This window comes from Schistocerca serialis, chromosome 4, assembly GCF_023864345.2.
Source record: "Schistocerca serialis cubense isolate TAMUIC-IGC-003099 chromosome 4, iqSchSeri2.2, whole genome shotgun sequence".
NCBI classification, from domain to species: Eukaryota; Metazoa; Arthropoda; class Insecta; order Orthoptera; family Acrididae; genus Schistocerca; species Schistocerca serialis.
This window is the reverse complement of record NC_064641.1, coordinates 902,009,940-902,029,536: the sequence shown is the minus strand read 5'-3', so window position 1 is coordinate 902,029,536 and position 19,597 is coordinate 902,009,940. Positions and strand designations below refer to the sequence as shown.

Below are 19,597 nucleotides of genomic sequence, written 5' to 3'. Positions count from 1 at the left end.
GAAATTTGAAGAGGATGTTAATGTTATACTGCAGGCGCCGTTTAAGAGGCAATTCGTCGAAATTCCACCCCTAAGTGTGTGAAATACGAGATGAAATGTTTCTTTCATTTTTTGAAAAAACGGACGCAATTAAGGCAATTTTGAAGCGAGACATGCGAAAATCAGTATTTGGTTTCTCGGCTAGCAATAAAGAAATACATCTCTGAGGATTTACTGATATTTAACCCCTATGTGCGTAAAATAATGGGAGAAAGGTTTTTGAAAATAAATTATTAATGAAGAACTACTCAAGTATTTTTAAAAATAGATCTATGAAACCTGATATTTCATATCTCGGTTATATAAAATAAGAAAGTGTTTCAGTGCTTTTGGAAATTCAACAGTTAAGGGGCTGTTACATATAATAGTTAATTATGAAAGCATTTTTAAAGCTAAATATATGGAAATAGCAATTTGGATTCTTGGTTGGAAATAAAGATTGTGTTTCACTGATGTTGGAAATTGAGCCCCTATGGCGGTGAAACTGGGAAAGTTCTTTTATAATATATCTCGGTAATAAGGCATTTTTGAAGCTAGAAGTACGAAAGCAGGTATTTCGTTTCTCATTCAGAAATAAAAAGGTACAAGTGTTTTAGAATTTTTGGAAATTCAGTCACTAACGGATAAAAGTTTTTAATAAAATATTTCGTCATATTAAAAAAAATTAAAGGTAGATGTATAAAATGTGATATTTCACTTCTCGGTGAAAGCTGTGTTAGGGGATGAAGTTTGTGTGGTTACACCACCACAAGAACGCTAAAAATATGATTAACATAAACTTTCCAATATCGCTTTTTGGTCAGATGTACGTTCGGCAAAGACCATGCTTTTATGACCGTCTTTAGAGTGTGGAGCTTAGAAGGTGTTACAGTGTGTGTGCAACATAAAAATTCGATTAAAGAAAAATTTTACAAAATGTGCAGACCATAGAGTCTACGCTAGCGAATCAGCTTGCGCTACGCCATTTGCTGATAAGGGATTAAAGAGAAATGAAACAAAAGAACAGGGCCATGCCCTGATGAAACATTCGACCGAGGAGGGCATTGACTATGGAAATGCTAAGTAACTGCAGATTGTGGCGTTATTTAAGAGAGAAGACACGGGAACACAACGGAAAGAATCTGAACTGGACTGGCGGATGTATTCGAAGCACGGGTGGCTCGAAGTAGGGCCCGGTGCGCCACGGCAAAGGCGCCCAGACAGAAAATGAGTTAACGTTGGGAACACACTGGAACACCCTCGACCAGTCACCGACGCTGGTCCTGCTCTGTCCACAAGACCGATGCTACCTAAGGTCACATGGAGCAGGCTATGGGCCTGTTCAGCTTGAGTTCATAGCAGAGTAAAACTGTTGGTCGTCACCCATCGCCGTTTCAACTAACAGCGATAAGAATGGGAATACGGAAAGTTATGAAACATCGAAGCCGTAATTCTTCCCCCACTGCATACACGACTGGAATGGGCAGAAACTCTGATATGTGCTACATGCTGAGTACCTTCCACCACGCCCTTATCCGCGAAGTATGTGTGTGTGCATACACAGATTTAGATGTAATCGCCTGCTACCTGCTCCCAAGCGTCACTGCATCAGCGGGCATGGTTCATTCATTTGTTTTATTTTATTTATTTTTTAATCCACCCTATAAGTTTGTCTCTGTTAGTCCATCATGGACAGTGGTCATCGACCGATGAAGTAATTGTCAATGTCAATGGAATTTACCAACAGGCGCCGGCCGAAGTGGCCGTGCGGTTAAAGGCGCTGCAGTCTGGTACCGCGAGACCGCTACGGTCGCAGGTTCGAATCCTGCCTCGGGCATGGATGTTTGTGATGTCCTTAGGTTAGTTAGGTTTAACTAGTTCTAAGTTCTAGGGGACTAATGACCTCAGCAGTTGAGTCCCATAGTGCTCAGAGCCATTTGAACCATTTTTTACCAACAGGCCATGTAACTTAAGATGTTATTTTATTTTGAAGTCTACCAGTTTCAGCATTTGGCTGAGCCATCTTCAGTCCTCTTATGCATCACTCCAAACAAAACGAAAATTTCTTATATTTGTTTGACAGCAACTATTTTACTATCAAGTCTTCGAATGAAGCACTAGTGTGCCGACTGTATTCATGAAATCCAGAGATTTATGACTCTATATGATATTTTCGTCTTATTTGGAGAGATGCATATGGTGTCTGAAGATGGCATAGAGAAATGCCGAAACTGCTAGCCTTCGAAATAAAATAAAAATCTTATGTTATATGGTTGTTGGTAAATTTCATTGACATTGACAACTGATAAGATTACAGTTGAGGATTGACGTGAAGTCACGTAAGAGGTATGCACCCATTTTTACGTAATTTGAAGGTTGTGGTAGTGCGAAGGATGCTATAAAACACGTGGAAGTCATAGATTGTGAGGTTACCACTTCCTTTAATTACGAGTTTCGATTCATACATCACCATCCGATTAATAAGTGTTTTCGTGAAGAAATGTCATAAATTTGTATGGAGGCATCTACTTTCGAGTCATACATACATCATCACCGAACGAGGTGGCGCAGGGGTTAGACCCTGGACTCGCATTCGGGAGGAGGACGGTTCAATCCCGCGTCCAGCCATCCTGATTTAGGTTTCCCGTGATTTCCCTAAATCGCTCCAGGCAAATGCCGGGATGATTCCTTTGAAAGGGCACGGCCGACTTCATTCCCGATCCTTCCTAATCCGATGAGACCGATGACCTCGTTTTCTGGTCTCCTTTCCCAAACAATCCAACCTATACATCATCTTCAGATTAATAAATGTTTTCGTGACAAAACGTCGCAAATATGTATGGAGGCATCTACTGTATCCATAAGAATATGAAACTCAGTTATCTTACGGACAAAGAAGATGATCCCTTACATATGTGTGAGGTGTTCACAATACGAAGCTTGGTTGTCTAATGGGTGAGGCAGATGACACCATAAACATGTTTCACGAGTTGTCGCCCAAACCGTGATTCATCTAGTGATGATGTGTAATTATAAATGTGTATCAGATGGACTTCCATTATAGGCACTGCTGCAACCTTCAAAAGTTTGCGGCCATCGGCACTCTCTTATACTTAGCCAGCCATTCTATATATTTTGCGTCACAGTCAATATGATAACAGCGTTATATCTTACACTAACTGTTATCCGCAGCTGCGCTCGCGTATCAGTAGTCTTATTATGATGAATGATGGGAGCAGCTAAGATAGCAATTCATAAGCATCTCTGTATATAGTGGTGAAGAGACACGTACATAAAAAAGTATGCAGGGCCTGTATGCAGGTACATAACGAATGTGTTTCTATTTTGGTGCATATCGAATCTGAAACCATGCATCGTATTTACTGTAGTTAAAAAGTGCCTCGATTCAATGCATTCGTAAAGAAATAGAGATTTTAGGGGTTCCTTTGGCACTCCTGGTACTGGATGAGAGATTTTGCCACCAGAGAAACACTTACTAACCGTTTCTATCTTCCATTTCACTGCAATACAGTGCCTACATTTTGATCCACCCCACAGAGATGATTAATTTATAAGTAACATAGTCAGTTAAAAGATCATATTCCAATGCACCCTGACCATAAGCCTCCCAGATTCGCCATGTAAAGGTACGACGTCTTTCTATTCGTCGCACAGTCCTTAAATGAGGCTGTGCGTCTCGGAATCTGTAACAGACGCATGATGTTCAGCATCTAAAATGCGACGGGCTCGTGTCTAATATGATGTGTGTCTAGCTCTTAAGGCCGCCTGACGTTCTGCATCCAAGTTCTGGCGGACATGAGATTGCTGCGAGGTATGCTGGGTTCGAGAAGCTATCGCAACACTACCATCTGGTGAGAAAGATGTTTGAGACAGGCGAAATACCCTCAAACTTCAGGAAGAATACAATAATTAGCCCAAAGAAAGCAGGGGTTGACAGATGCGAAAATTACCGAACTATCAGTTTAATAAGACACAGCTGCAAAATACTAACACGAATTCTCTTCAGACAACAAAAACTGACAGAAACCGACCTAGGGGAACATCAGTTTGGATTCCGTAGTAAGGTTGGAACACATGAGGCAATATTGTGTAAGAGATATTTAAGTGTCAGGAAGTCGTTTCTGAAAATACTTATGTGGAGTGTAGCCATGTATGGAAGTGAAACGCGTAGGATAAATAGTTTAGACAAGAAGAGAATAGAAGCTTTCGAAATGTGGTGCTACAGAATAATACAGAAGATTAGATGGGTAGATCACATAACTAATAAGGAGGTATTGAATAGAAATGGAGAGAACAGATATTTGCTGCACAACTTGAGTAGAAGAAGGGATCTGTTGGTAGGACATGTTATGAGGTATCGAGGGATCACCAGTTTAGTATTGGAGGGCAGCGTGGATGGTAAAAGTCGAACAGGGAGACCAAGAAATGAATATACTAAGCAGATTCAGAAGGATGTAGGTTGCAGTAGGTCCTGGGAGATGAAGAAACTTGCACAGGATAGAGTAGCATGGAGAGTTGCATCAAACCAGTGTCTGGACTGAAAACCACAAGAACAACACGTCTCCACAGGAAATTTGCAGGTATGCGAAGTGGTATAGCAACTCATTTTCATATACCGCGCACACATAATGTAAAATTTCCACTTTCGCGGAATAATCTCTAATCACTAAAGGACGCCGACTATCGCACCAGCGTTGTTCGCATCCCATTCATCTGCACCACATTTAAAAATCTTAGTAATACCCAGAAAGATAATACAACTTTCTAAAGTAGCCTATGCTCTTTTTCAGGGTTCAAGCTACCCCATATTAAATATCACCGGAATCGATTTAGCGGTTAGAGGCGTGAAAACGTAATAGGTAGAGTTATATTCGTATTTAATAATAATGGTACAACTATGAAAGTATGGATTAAAGACATTAAGAATTGAATAAGCGTTGTACTGATTACTCTGAATCGTATTACGTAGAACATATCAACCACCAAAGCATTTTCCCAAATATTATAAAGTTCGAAATGAAAGTGAATTACGTCGTTTTCCGAAATTAGTTATGGCAACTTTAGTTTATATCGTCGTAATCTAACTGTTTCTTAAGTGAAAAAATCTATTTTCGCTAGTTTGCTACGTACTCTGTCTTGGTAGAGTCTTCCGACTTTCTGCTCACTGTCAAGTGCGACCGTTTCAAGACACCACAAAAACTCGTTCTAGGATTTGGGATTTTATATTTAGCTTTGTTTGTTTTCTTATTCTTTACAAAAATGTGATGCTTTGTGATTAAGACTAGGCCCTCATTCATGCTTCCGAATGAGAGGAAAGCAAATAATTATTAAGTATTCATCCCGTTGAAATAGCCCTGCGGAGAAAATCAGACACAATTAAGTTCACGACAATTCTCTCGTCTTCGTTTTCTGGCAGTGTACCATCACACCACTGCAATGTTCTGAGCTAGATGCAATTTTCGCTGAAATACCAATATCAGTTATTCAACATTCGAAATTTCGGACGCTCTTCACCCACAAATTGGCGCATGATGCTACTCCACATTCATTATTCGATGGCCGAAGCCCTTCTGTGTTTTGTGCAAATGTCGTTCATTATCGCAATATTTAATTTACAATTAATTTCTGCAAAACATAATTTGTAATTGAACCATTTTTCCTCGGAGTGCTGTAATATCTGACGCAATTACCAGGCACCATTGCGTGGTTTGCGGTCCGTTTGACGCTAGTGCCATCGCGCACACAGAGAGATCGAAATGAATTTGAAACTCACAAAATTACCTGAGCCTGCTACATACATTTAAACTATTTCATCTACTGCTGCTAATCGTCTGGTATCTGGCAATTACATGCTAACTAACACTTCCAGTGGGATTTCATTATTGGGACCCGTGATCCAAAATCTATCATTGAAAATGTGTACGCGACAGGCTTTTAGCCATTCATTCTACCTGTACTGTATCTGCACTTCCAAATCTGAACGTAGTCGGGAATAACAACTAAAGTTAAAATGCCACATCCAGGAGAAATGCTGCTCTCAAATTCATATTAACAACAAAGCTGAAATAAAAGCCAAGTACTATCACAAGTTACAGGGTGTTTCCGTAATAGGGTGTAAAACTGTAACACGACATAGAGAGTGTTCCACTGAACAGTTTGAGGCGGGGAACCTAGGGTCGGAGAAGCCAGCTTAAGGAGGTACGAAAGTAAACTTGCCTACCTCGTTGTCCGCCTGCTTACATGCCGACACCGTAGCTCAGCGTATTCGGTCAGAGGGCTGCGTGCTCTCTGTAGTAAAAAAAAACTGAGTCAAGGAGTCAACGATCAACTTGAACGGATGTCTTGTGACGTCCGCCCAGACCAAACGCAACGAACTATATTAAATAAAAAAAGAGGCTGGGTGGTAACGTGCTCGCCTCGCATGCAAGCGGGACCGGGTTCGATTCCAGGCAGGGTGGGGGATTTTCTCTGCTCGTGGAATGGGTGTTGTGTTGTCCTCACCATCATTTCATCCTCATCACGCAATGTGGCAATGTGGCGTCGAATGAAATAAGACTTGTACTCGGCGGCCGAACTTCCCCGAATTTCATTTTTTGTCTACCTCGTTGTCTAGCATTACTGTTTCCACGGTTATTTACAACTAACATGCTACTTTATTTACATGTACATTCCTTATTTCCTGCAAGGAAACTAGGAAGGCGAGTCCGGTTACTAGGAAGTATTTCCTTGTAGATGGACTGGAAGGGGGGATCCTAGTCGATGGGCCTTGATTATTTCCTGTCGGTATACCTAAAGTCACTTGTGTATGAGACCCCAGCGGATACTGAGATGGAGTTAGTTGCCGGTAATGTAGCTGCCTGTGACGTTATTCGAAATCCGCCAATGATACTTGTCAGGATGCGTCAGAATCTTGTTCGCCGATGTCATGCTTGCATTGAGGTTGATGACCGCTAGTTGCAGCACATTTTGTAAGATACAGTACAAATGGTACGTTCATTGTGTCAGTGATGGTATTTGCAGTTAACTGTAACTAATGTAAATAAAGAAGCACACAGTACTGTGATTTTATTTCTTCTACCTCTTTACTCTGCCTTCCCCGACCCCAAGTTCCCTACCTCAAATTGTTTAGTGGAGCATCCTTTATGTCCTGTTAAATTTTTGTACCCTCTTACGGAAACACCCTGCATAAAGATTTTGTCGCGACGTCAGGAAGCAGATGATACGTAGCCACGCTTTTAAATTGCTTGAATCCTAGCTTTCAGATGAATACCGCAGGTTTCGACACCGCTGGTGGTCACTTGAATGCACTATATCCCACCAGCCTTCTTTGTTTATGAGATATGTTTAGGAGCTGTCAAAACATCTTTTTTTCCCACGTGAACTGATAAGTTATGCAGACTTTCTACTGTGGATATGACTTGGGATAGTTGTAGCAGTAGGTGGCACAATTCTTGCATCATGATATCAGCGTCTGAAACTGGTTCCGTACGAAGCACCAAGGTCCTCAGGAAAGATCTTTTCTCTTCTGGGAGGTGGCAGTGTCTAGCGTGCAGATATCGGTCCGTGTAGGTCGATTTTCGTTAGCCATTGCCCCTAAGACGTCCATTTGCTTTTCGGTGGCCAAGGACGGCAGCGAGAGGCAAGGCACCTTTCGTCTCTACCACCATCGTGGACTTGATGTGGGCGTGTATATTTTGATTTCGTCCAGCAACTCGGTGCGCTTTTCGTGTCTTTAAGGAAAGTTTTTCTCGGTGAAGGTTAACTATAACCAATGAAGGTTGACATGAGATAGCGGGAAACATTTCCTTATACGTTAATTTAGTTTTGCAGGACAGCACAAATCAAGTTTAAATCATGTCACAACGAAATCAAGGCCTGCAAACATTGTCTGATAAGAACTATGTATTTTCTAATTTACGATAAATTGTGCAATATGTCTGTTAAGCGTTTAAGCATCTGATTGTACCTATCTTACCTTCGACGTTGTGAACATTTCGTGTACGTATTTGCTGTAATCAAACGATCACTGAAGTTTATTTAATCCTTTTTACTGAATTATATTAAATTCTGAGAAGGAAATAAACTTCATGGAGAAGAAGTAAAAGGAATGAGATTTGACAATGATATTGCAATTCCATCAGAGGTTTTGGAAGAGCAGCTGAATGGAATGGACAGTGTTCTGAAAGAAGGATATGAGATGAACATCAACAAAAGCAATGCAAAGGTAAGGAATGTAATCGAATGGAATCTAACGGTGCTGAGAGAACTAGATGAGGAAAAGAGGCACTTAAAGAAGTGGCTGAGGTTTGCTGTTTGGGCAGAAAAGTAAATTACGATGGCCGAAGTAGAGAGGGTTTAAAACGTAGACTGACAATGGCAAGAAAAGCGGTTCAGAAGAAGGAAAGACTGTTGACATCGAATATTGCTCTAAATGTTAGTGAATCTTTTCGGAGTGTGTTTGTCTGGGGTGTACACTTGTACGGAAGTGAAACGTGGATCATACATACTTTAGACAAGAACAGAATAAAACCTTTTTAAATGTGATGCAGTGGGTAGATCGCGTGACTAATGAGGAGCTACTGAACAGAAGGACACGGAGGGCAACAAAACAGAACGTAGAATATCGTCGACGTACCGCTGTGCTGGAAGGATGATGTTGATGGTGATGTTTGGTTTGTGGGGCGTTCAACTGCGCGGTTATCAGCGTCCGTACAAATTCCTATCCTTTCCTCAGCCCAATCTCGCCACTTTCATGAATGATGATGAAATGATGAGGACAACACAAACAACCAGTCATCTCGAGGCAGGTGAAAATCCCTGACCCCGCTGGGAATCTAACGCAGGACCCCGTGTTCGGGAAGCGAGAACGCTACCCCGAGACCACGAGCTGAGTAGGCTGTTCTCGAAGGGTGCCTAGGATGACAACCAACGGGGCCCTGCTATGAAATGAGATGGCACCCCAAACCATCATTTCTGTTTGTTGGGCCGTACGGTGGACGACGGTCAACTTCGAATTCCGCCGCTATCTGGGGCGTTTCATGACACATTTTCGCTGGTCATCGTGATTCAGTTCGAAGCGGGACACGTCACTGAAGACAATTCTACTAAGTCAACGAGATTACACGTCGAAGGCGTGCCTGGATACGCCCCGAACAGTGGTGGGAAACCAAGCTGACTGTCGGCCGCCATACAGCCCGGTCACAACATAGCAGCAGCCCTTCGGCTGCCATTCTCAACAACACAGCGGTACGTCGACGATATTCTACATTCCCTTTGATTGCTGTTCCTTGAAAGCCATCCTGAGCTTACAGTCCAGAAAGATAATGCCAGCTCGCACACGGCGAGAATTCCTGCTGTTTGTGTTCAGCCTTGTCAAACCTTACCTTAGCCAGCAAGGTCACTGGATCTCTCCCCAGTTGAGAACGAATGTAGAAGGTTTCCAAACGACTATGACAATGTAAGGCGCCTCATGAACAGCTTTTGGCACTGTATCCCAAAGGAGGACATTTAACAACTCTGTCAAACAGTGCCAAAGCGAGTAACTGCTTTACATGAGGTCAGATGTGGACCAACGCGTTACGGACTTGCTCACATTGCGAAGCTCTTTCTCTCGAACAAATCGTCAATCTTTTTCCTCAAATTGTAATGATTTGTTTCTCTGCACATGTACATCATTCGGAAGATGTTTTTTCTAGCTCACCTAATTGTTTGACTAGTACAAAAATTCGTGAGTCGAAAGGACTAGATGGAATTGTTAATGTACAGAGATCTAAAAACTCTGACAAAGTGATACTGTTGAATGCATTCCGTATTAATAGCAAAAGCTGCTTTCCTCGACTAGACAGTTTTTTCTCCTCCCACTTTGCGTTACGTTCAGCGCATGTGAAAAGTGTTCCCTCACAACACATTTCGTTTGCTACATGAAGCCTCCTGTAATTGGTTGTATGATTTATTCCCTGACCAGGATTATATGAAATAAAAACGCGTGTAATGTATCGAAAGTACGTCTCTGGTATCACGGACTGATCTAAAGTGCGAGCACAATTACTGTTTTCGGCCTTTTGTTGTCACATTCGTCAATGACAATTCAGAAGGTACAGTTGTAGAACACAGTTTTCTGGAACTTCACAATGGAGTCAAGGTGATGGTGAAAGCTACAACAAATTAATGTTGGTGGGACACAGTGTGATAAAGCAGTTGTGTATTTAAATAAATATCACAGCCACTATTCACTGGCGCATGCCGTGAGCGCTGACACTCAAATCTTGATCTTTAAAGAATTAAGACAAGTCCCTGCTGTTCGTTACAAAGCAAAAAAATGTGATTCCCAACTGTGTCGAACGCAATTGAATGTCCCGACTCATCTAACAAACGTAATTGAATACAAATCTAGACTGTGATTAAAACACGAAAAACTCCCTATGACTCCACACTGCTGAAACAAGTTCTAAGAACAGCCCAAAAATGGTCGGAAAAATTTCAAGAAACCAAGGAATGAATTTCGAGGCCGTGCTAGGAGAGAATACACAAAATTTTTGTATAGGCGCTGATGTACACACACGAAAAGTACTTGTTCAAACCGAAAGTGGGATACATTCTGCCACAATTACTATCAAAGTTCCAAGTCTGAGTGCCACACACCTTCATCTACCAGGTGGTTATAACTAAACTTTCCCTGTTTAACGCAATATAACACGGAAAACATGTACCCTATGAGGATCAAACTTGTTAGCATTAATGTCAAGGAACTGGGGAAGAGAAGTAATGCGGAATGGTTCAAAAGGTTCTAAGCACTATGGTACTTAACATCTAAGGTCATCATTCCCCTAGACCTAGAACTACTTAAACCTAACTAATCTAAGGACATCACACATATCCACGGCAGAGGCAGGATTCGAAACTGCTACCGTAGCAGCAGCGCGGTTCCGGACTGAAGCACCTAGAACCGCTCGACCACAGTTGCCGGCTGAAAATGAAGAATCAACTGAAAAACTTTTAATCTGCTGCTAGGGTACATCATCCCATTACATACCGGTACCATTACTGCTATTAAAGGGGCTCAATATGGCGCTCATCAGTGTCCTGAAGAGTCTGAAATTACAGGACTGCATTCTCCACAGCAGAACGAAGCATGTCCCTAGGCACTGTGGCTATCTCTCTTGATATGCTGCGCTTCACATTAGCACATGTGCGGATGTTCTCCTGGTAAACCCTGTTCTTCAGGCAGCCCCACAATCAGAAATTACAGGTAGTGAGAGCAGGTGATCGTGCTGGCCAAGTATCTCGAAACGATCGGCTGATAATTCGATCGTTTCCAAATGCATTTCGGAGGATCAGGTGAACTTCACGAGTGATGTGCGCTGGAGCCCCATCTTGCGTGAAAACTGTTGAGTTCAATGCGACTCTCTCCTGTAGGGCGGGTAGGACATGCTGGCGAAGCATATCGCAGTAATGCTGGTCAGTCACAATGCACATCTTTGGTCCTTGAGCGACAACCTGTTCAGAGAAGAATGGGCCAATGCTGAAGGTAGCCGTGAAGCCACACCCCACGGTGACACATTCATGCACAGTGACTGGAGGTGAAGATAACCACACTCGCCAATTCTGTGTGTTCACCTCACCCTTCAGAGTAAAATTAGCTTCGTCTGTTCAGGGCCACCCCTCGTCAACTTCAATCCTCGGGATAAAATGGAGAGCGAAGTCAACACGTCGTTGTGCGTCCTGTGGGGCAAGCTGCTGTACGATATGGATCTTGTACGAATACCATTGGAGAATGGTTCGGAGCGCCTAACGTACAGATGACCACGACATGTTCAATTGTCGTGACACAGCACGTGCACTGCCTGACGATCGGGAATTGCGCGCAGCGTTCAAATGGTTCAAATGGCTCTGAGCACTGTGGGACTTAACATCAGACGTCATCAGTCCCCTAGAACTTAGAACTACTTAAACCTAACTAACCTAAGGACATCACTCACATCCATGCCTGAGGCAGGATTCGAAACTGCTACCGTAGCAGCAGCGCGGTTCCGGACTGAAGCGCCTAGAACCGCTCAACCACCACGGCCGGCCGCGCAGCGTTGTTTGCCATAGCGACAGCGGTTACATCAACCACCTGTGGTGCAACCGATCGCCGGCCTCCTCCCGGAGCGACGGCCAGTTCTCCAGTTGATTCGAAATTCTTCATCATGCTCCGCACAGCAGACGATATTCTTGAAGTAGCATTACTCCTTCTGTCCAAGCTCATGTTGACACGTCAACAAGTGCACTGCGACGGGTCACGTGTGTGGGATGAGTGATCACGGCAGCTGGTGGACGGTGGCGCTGTGACGCATGGACATTAATGCTGCCAAATTTTTTTTTTGTGGTTTTGGGGCGGAAACTTCAATGGTCATTAGCGCCCAATTAATGCTGCCAAATATGGTACTCGCACGGTAATTAATTTCCGTGTTATAACTTATAATCATCCGGTATAGAAGTGCTTAACTTCCTTTTATTATCCGTTGTTGGACTCTGTACCAGTAGAGGTGTTTAGTTTCTATGTCCTCAGTATCGGTTAGCACCTAATTACATAACACGACATACTCTCCAGTGCTGATTAACTTGAAATGTTGCATTATGTTGTGCTATTCGAAGATCACGAAAACAGTTAATATGAATTTACTATGGCCACACAATTTCACTATGTTATTAACGTTGTCTCAGAAATACTACTAGCAAAGAAACACACCATTCTTACGATAATGTAACACCAATGCTCGTAAATTAAGTATTATTGCAGAATGTGGTGCCACACAACGTGGCACTACACAAATCTGGTGCTAATAGCATAGGCACATAGGGAACACACACGACACGGTTCTATTGGTGCTAAGTTGAGAAAACCGTCCCCAAACACATGTGCTACAAAATGGTTCAAATGGCTCTGATCACTATGGGACGTAACTTTTGAGGTCATCTGTTCGCTAGAACTTAGAACTACTTAAACCTAACTAACCTACGGACATCACACACATCCATGGCCGAGGCCGGATTCCAACCTGCGACCGTGGTAGTCGCGCCGTTCCAGACTGTAGCACCTAGAACCGCTCTGCCACACCGGCCGAACCATGTGCTACAAAACGTCACTGTTTCCTGCGCATGTACCCCGACACCAATATGGGATATAATGACCTTGCACACGTACACAGACCGCACCATGAGTTGGCATACTCTGGATGAGGTGGTAGAGCAGATGCTGCGGTATAGCCTCCCATTCTCGCACCAGGGTCTGTCTGAGCTCCTGAAGTGTCGTAGGGGTGTGAGGACGTGTAGCGATACGTCGACCGAGAGTACCCCAGACGTGCTCTATGGGGTTTAGGTCTGTAGAATAGGTAGGCCACTCCATTCGTCTGATGTCTTCTGTTTCAAGGTACTCCTCCATAATATCAGCTCGGTGGGGCCGTGAGTTATCATCCATGAGGAGTTAGGTGGGACCCACTACACCCCTGAAAAGACGGACATACTGATGCAAAATGACGTCCCGGTACACCTGACCTACTAAAGTTCCTCGGCCAAAGAGATGCAGGGGCGTACGGGCACCAATCATAATCCCACCCCACACCATCAAACCATGAACTCCATGCAAGACCCTCTCGAGGACGTTACGGGGTTGGTATCTGGTTCCTGGTTCACCCCAGATGAAAATCTGGCGAGAATCACTGTTCAGACTATACCTGGACTCGTCCGGTGAACATAACCTGGGACCACTGTTCCAATGACTATGTACTGTGTTCTTGACACCAGGCTTCACGATCTCTCCTGTGACCAGGGGTCAGTGGACTGGACCTTGAAGGTCTCCGGGTGACTAAACCATGTCTGTTCAGTCGTCTGTAGACTGTGTGTCTGGACACAACTGTTGCAGTGGTTGCGGTAAGGTGCCGTGCAAGGCTACCTGCAGTACTCCGTGGCCGTCTGCGGGCACTGATGGTGACATATCTGTCTTCCTGTGATGTTGTACACTGTGGACGTGCCGTTCTGTCTGCTGTAATCGTTGCCATAATCTTAAGATCACACTTTGTGGCACACGGAGGGCACGTACTACGACCTGCTGTGTTTAACCAGCCTCCATTTCCCTAGTATTCTAAACCTCATAACGTCATTAATATGCGTTCTTTGAGCCATTTCCAACACACAGTCACCATTAGCAAGTCTAAAAACGTCTGCCACTTACTCGCTGCACCGTACTCTAACATGCACCAACACACCTCTGCGTATGTGGACTGCTGTCAGCGTCACCGTGAAACGACCACAGGTGAAATGCACCGCATGGTCGTATCCCGAGGAGATTGAAACCCGCAAATCGCCCACCAGAACGTTGTTTCACCGCGTACCAGCAGTATCCTTAATTTGTGACAATGAGTGTTGTTTCCCTTCCTGCTGATCTTTTATCTCATGATCCGAAAAAAATAAATTGTGGCAGATTTTATTTACGAAACAATAATCAGCTCTAAATAACCAATAATTGCATATAGTAACTTAAACATGTCCTGTGGCCTAAAGTCTATGCTAGTACAAAAAATAGACAAGGGATTGGCAGTAGCAGGCTTTATGAAACCAATCATGAATTCAAAATTTCATTGGCGATTCAAGCTAACGATAAGTTGCTACCAGTGGATCTAGATACTTGGAACTCTTGTGGAATATACCGCAATCCACAAATATTTGGCCGTTTACAATTATAACCTATTCGAATTCTGTTGACTCAACGTGCCATAAAACTGATCGGCCAGCCTTGTAGAGTGATGTCGGCAGGTGCACTCATTGTGACGTGCGGAGACGTTTGTTCATTACAGAGTGTTCTCACACAGGTTCACACTGATGCCTTTTGCTCACATGCCCGTAGGTGTGCTCTGGAAGCTGGATGAGTCTGTGGGACGCGTGGTGGCGGCGCTGGAGAAACGCGGTATGCTGGAGAACTCCATCATCGTGTTTGTGTCAGACAATGGAGCGCCGTCTGATGGGATGGATCAGCCCAACTGGAGCTCCAACCACCCACACAGAGGGGTGAGTTAATGTAACTGCAATCACGACAGGTGATTACGAAATCTAATATAATTGTTATTATTATTGAAACTAATTGACCACTCTGGATCATACTGCAATTTAATTTCTGTTTTGTTCCTTTATCTGCAGTTTCCTCTGTTTTCATCACTCCTTCATGCGCCCGCTAGCCTGCTTCTACTGTTCTTCTGTCCTTGATCCTCCAGTTCTACTATGTCTTCCTTCAGCTTGACACTCTTCGAAATTTTGCAGTTTGCTCCTAAATCTACTTCTTTCCGCACTCTGGGACTCGGTAGTGACCGGTTTTCTCTAAATATTATCTAACTTCTTTTTTCTTTCTGTATTAGTTGAATATCTGCTTGGTTAATCTATTTTCAATAACTCTATACAGGCTTCTAAGGAACACCAATCCTCCCTCCATCTCCTCCACATAACCTCTGAAATTCTACCATGTTCTGTTAATTGCTTCATAGTTTATAACTGTTTTAAATCCACACTGTGCCAGTGTTTTTACTCATAATTATTCATTTCTCAAACTGCTTCAGGATATAGTACGTAGAGAGTGCATTCACTGGCTTTAGATAGTCTCTTTTCACAGATGACCTAATACTGCATTTCCAGTCGATACATTCCTTACTTGTGTGTGTTTGTCTCTGTGTTTGTGTGAACTCTATTCTCTTTCCAGCTTTAGGATTCTATCCCTGTCTCTGACTTCTGATTTTTTCTGATCCATTCCCATGTCTCGTCAACGTAAGTGAACTTCTTGACTCTGCCAATTCGACCCATCTTCACGTCAATGAATTTTACTACAAGTATAGGTTTTGCCATATATTTAGTCTGAGGTTCTGCGATATGTTTGCCTGACATTGGTTGAAATGTACGTTTGTTTATTTAGAACTTTCTGATAGCATTCATCATCAAGCGCTAGCCTGTTGATTTGAATTCTGTTTCATTTTCTTCCTAGATACATCGACTTATTTCCGACTCTCCAATCCGAGTAAGATATTCCCTTGAACTTCTCTCGAAAGTAGTTGAAGAGGGGCAGCGAAAGTCATAGCTTTTACTCACACTGTAGTTTTTTTATAAATTGGTGACTCTGTTTAGTGATTTATTTTTATTCCAATGAACAACTCTGCCTTTGCCACACGACCATGGACATCTTAGAATTTCCAGAACGGTTTTACAGCTAAATAATCCTCATTTGTTGTTACAGAAATTCTTAAGTACATGTATAACATGGAAGGAAAGGCATTTCATTAACAAAACACGCACACCGAGCTTCTTTTGCAGCGAAGAATCAAAGCACTAACGATAACCACAGTTTCTCATTTTCTAAACTGTACTTTTCTGTAATATATGGCAAACAATATGAAAAGAGTTTAACGTAACGTTCTATTACACTCGTATATTTTTCCCAGTATGTCTTTTCTCGAAACTGAAACATTCTCTTTACAGCATATTAGATAAGAAACGTATTTATAAAATGTAAGCAACTTCTCTAAAAATTAATAAATAGTTTAATTTTTTTCCACTTCATACTTGAAGTACGACAAACGTTTGACTGCGTACTGACAATGAATCAAATATTCTTTAAAACCGACTGGTTGCAGTATTTCTCTCCAGAAATCAAGCGTATCTTTTACGTACTTGATAATCGTGCATTACGAAAGTTGCATGAAGAAACTTGCTAATTATTTACTTATTTAACATGTACAAGTTAAGAAAATAGGTTGAATAACAAGTGTTTTCTTTGTTTCTCAATGAAATGTCGAAACGAATCTAGAAAACACAGAAAAAATCCTAGCCCCTTCCACTGATTGTAGTGTCTCTTTAGTGTGGAACATTTAAGAATTCAAGGATGAAAACTTAAAATAAGTTACATCTGTTTTCATATTTATATGATGAACACAAATCGTTATTTTCCAGACCTTTTATGAGTCGTGTGCTGTGGGTATGATTGCGTTTTTTGCAAGGAAAAAGTAAATAAATAACAACACACGAGGCCATTCCAGTTCCCACACTCCTGGCAGTGTGGTTGCCTAATTTTGCTTCTCCGTTGCTACAGTAGACAAGAAGAAATTTTTCATTAACACCTCAGGATGGCGAAATTATTAAAAAGTATTTAACGATTACTATCTCCCTTATTATAGAACAGTCAACGTTTTGGGGTAGATATGTTATTTTAGAGAAACGAGAAATAAGAGTGTGGATCAAAGTGTTAGTAACGATCAGAGTCTAAGTGGTATCCAGTTTTCGCTGCGTACTATTCAAGTCTCCTGCTGCATCAGTCATGCCCCAACACTTGATTTGATGTAGCACCGATTTCCTGAAAAATGGCTCCTTTAAGCTCGTACAGCGTATGTGGTTTGCATACGCATATCCACGATTTGAGGCAACCCTACAAAAACGAGTTATGTCTGAGAAACTTGTGAGCCAAAGGTGTAAAATTAACTTGTCCAGGAAAATACTTCATGCACCTTAAGACAGGGAACCTAACGTCCATCATATGTAAGTAAGTTTGGTTGCCTGTTTTAAGGTGTATGAACTATTCCCTGGCCCAGGTTTATTATTGCCACTCTGTACGACCACCGAATTTTACCCCTAAGGAACTCCTCGTAACGTTAGCCCAGTGAAATGTAGCCCCACTTTGCGAAACCACATTCGGTTGCGATTTGTAGGCACTGTATAGTGCCTCTCCATAGATACCGGAACTTTCTGACCTTATATTCGCCTCAAAGAGCTGTGGTGCACCATACTGTTACTTTGTAACTGCGAAGTGGGTGTTGGTTCATGTCAAATGGTTCAAATAGCTTTGAGCACTATGGGACTTAACATCTGAGGTCATCAGTCCCCTAGAACTTAGAAGTACTTAAACCTAACTAACCTAAGGACATCACACACATCCATGTCCGAGGCAGGATTCGAACCCGCGACCGTAGTGGTCGCGCGTTTCCAGGCTGAAGCGCCTAGAACCGCTCGGCTACAGCGCCCGGCTAATGCATGCCGTTAGGGTTTTTATCTGACCGACATCATGACTTCAGTCATTTGTTCCGAACCATTAAGATATTAATGGCTGAACCATCGCCTTGTTCCTCGACCAGAACGATACATAGCAGGAGCCCACACAGTAGTTGGGTGATATGTACTATGTCACCACAGCATGTCCAACGGGTTCAGGATTTTCTGATGTTTGAACGTCGTGGATCACTCACCTCTTTCCGACTTTCATTTTAGAGGTGAATCTGTTTGTAATCTATTTCGGTCCATGTTGAAATGCTATCTGAACTGTGGCTAAGTTTTCAGACCAAGAGCCACTACTTTTCAAAATTATCAATGGCAAATAAACGATGCTAACACCGCTGACCACAGCCAAATGGCTACTAAAATTGCATAACATGGACAACAATGCGTCGTTATGAAACAATGAAAGTGTTTAATGTTTGTGCTAACAGTATGTGAAACTGCGTCATGTTACTGCCACAACCTGCGGCTTAATGTATGAGAATATTCGTTGGATTTAGGGGCGAGACTGCTTAACACGATATGCGAAGATTGCTGATCTATTTAGATGAAGCTCTCTGATTTACATAAATGCAGGACGAAATGAACCTTTACAAATGTGAGCGTGCCTTATTGTACGTCATGGCGATTTCAGTCACATTATGTGATCATTAGCATGATACTGTACTACACAAACCCGAGATCGATTATCTTGAGTGCTTTTCACGATTATAGTTTCGTAGGAACTCGTTTTAAGACGAATCTTGTGCAGTCACTATTAGAGCTCCTTTGGCCTTTCTCAATATCCAGGCAGATTCAGCTTTAACCACGCAGAGATTTTTGTCTTGAGGTCTGGTATACCGTCATTCAGAGAGGACCTGCGCTCCTGCCTACAGATAACGGCGAGTACACCGTTTGTTTGCAAATTATATTTATGAGGACCGTGAGCTGACACAGACTCTCACAAAAAGTGATTTACTTTAGATTTCGATAGTGTTCTTTTGCTTCAGCTCCTATATTTTATGTGTGTCCTTAGTATGGGCAGGAACTGTGACTGCTGTGTACAGATGCGAGCCGAGTTGGTAGTCCTTCGATCACAGCTCCAGGTGGCATTGGCTTCTGTCATGCAGGTTGAGACTGTTGCCAATGGGCATCACTGTGGGGGCTGGAGAGGGGGATCTGAGGAATGCCCAGCATGTTCCATGTGCCCCTGACCGATCCACTATTGTTACCGCTTCTCGTCCTGTTTCCACAGTAGCTGATCCCTCAGCTGTGGTCGAGTGGGAAGTCGTTCCAAGGTGTGGCCAGCATTGAAAGATTTCTGAAGGGACGATGGGAGGGCATCTTCGGTTGGTAAGACAAACAGGTTTCGGGTGCTATCTGTGCCTGACGATGCCCCTGAGGCAGATAAAGTCGGTCACCCCGTTCCAGAGGAATTGTCTTGGTTTGCTAGGTCTAGGCATTCACAGAGGGTGAGATTACTGGTGGTTGGGAGCTCCAGCGTAATGGGCCCCCT

General features: G+C 42.8%; 1 protein-coding gene across 1 annotated transcript in view; it reads left to right on the top strand.

Annotated features, from left to right (window-relative positions):
• Positions 1 to 19,597, top strand: part of LOC126474835 (arylsulfatase B-like) — a 79,277-nt gene that overhangs the window by 54,108 nt on the left and 5,572 nt on the right. Inside the window, exon 6 of the mRNA XM_050102312.1 lies at positions 14,924 to 15,084. Within this exon, the coding sequence (XP_049958269.1) occupies positions 14,924 to 15,084 (161 nt within the window). The remainder of the gene's footprint in view (positions 1 to 14,923; positions 15,085 to 19,597) is intronic.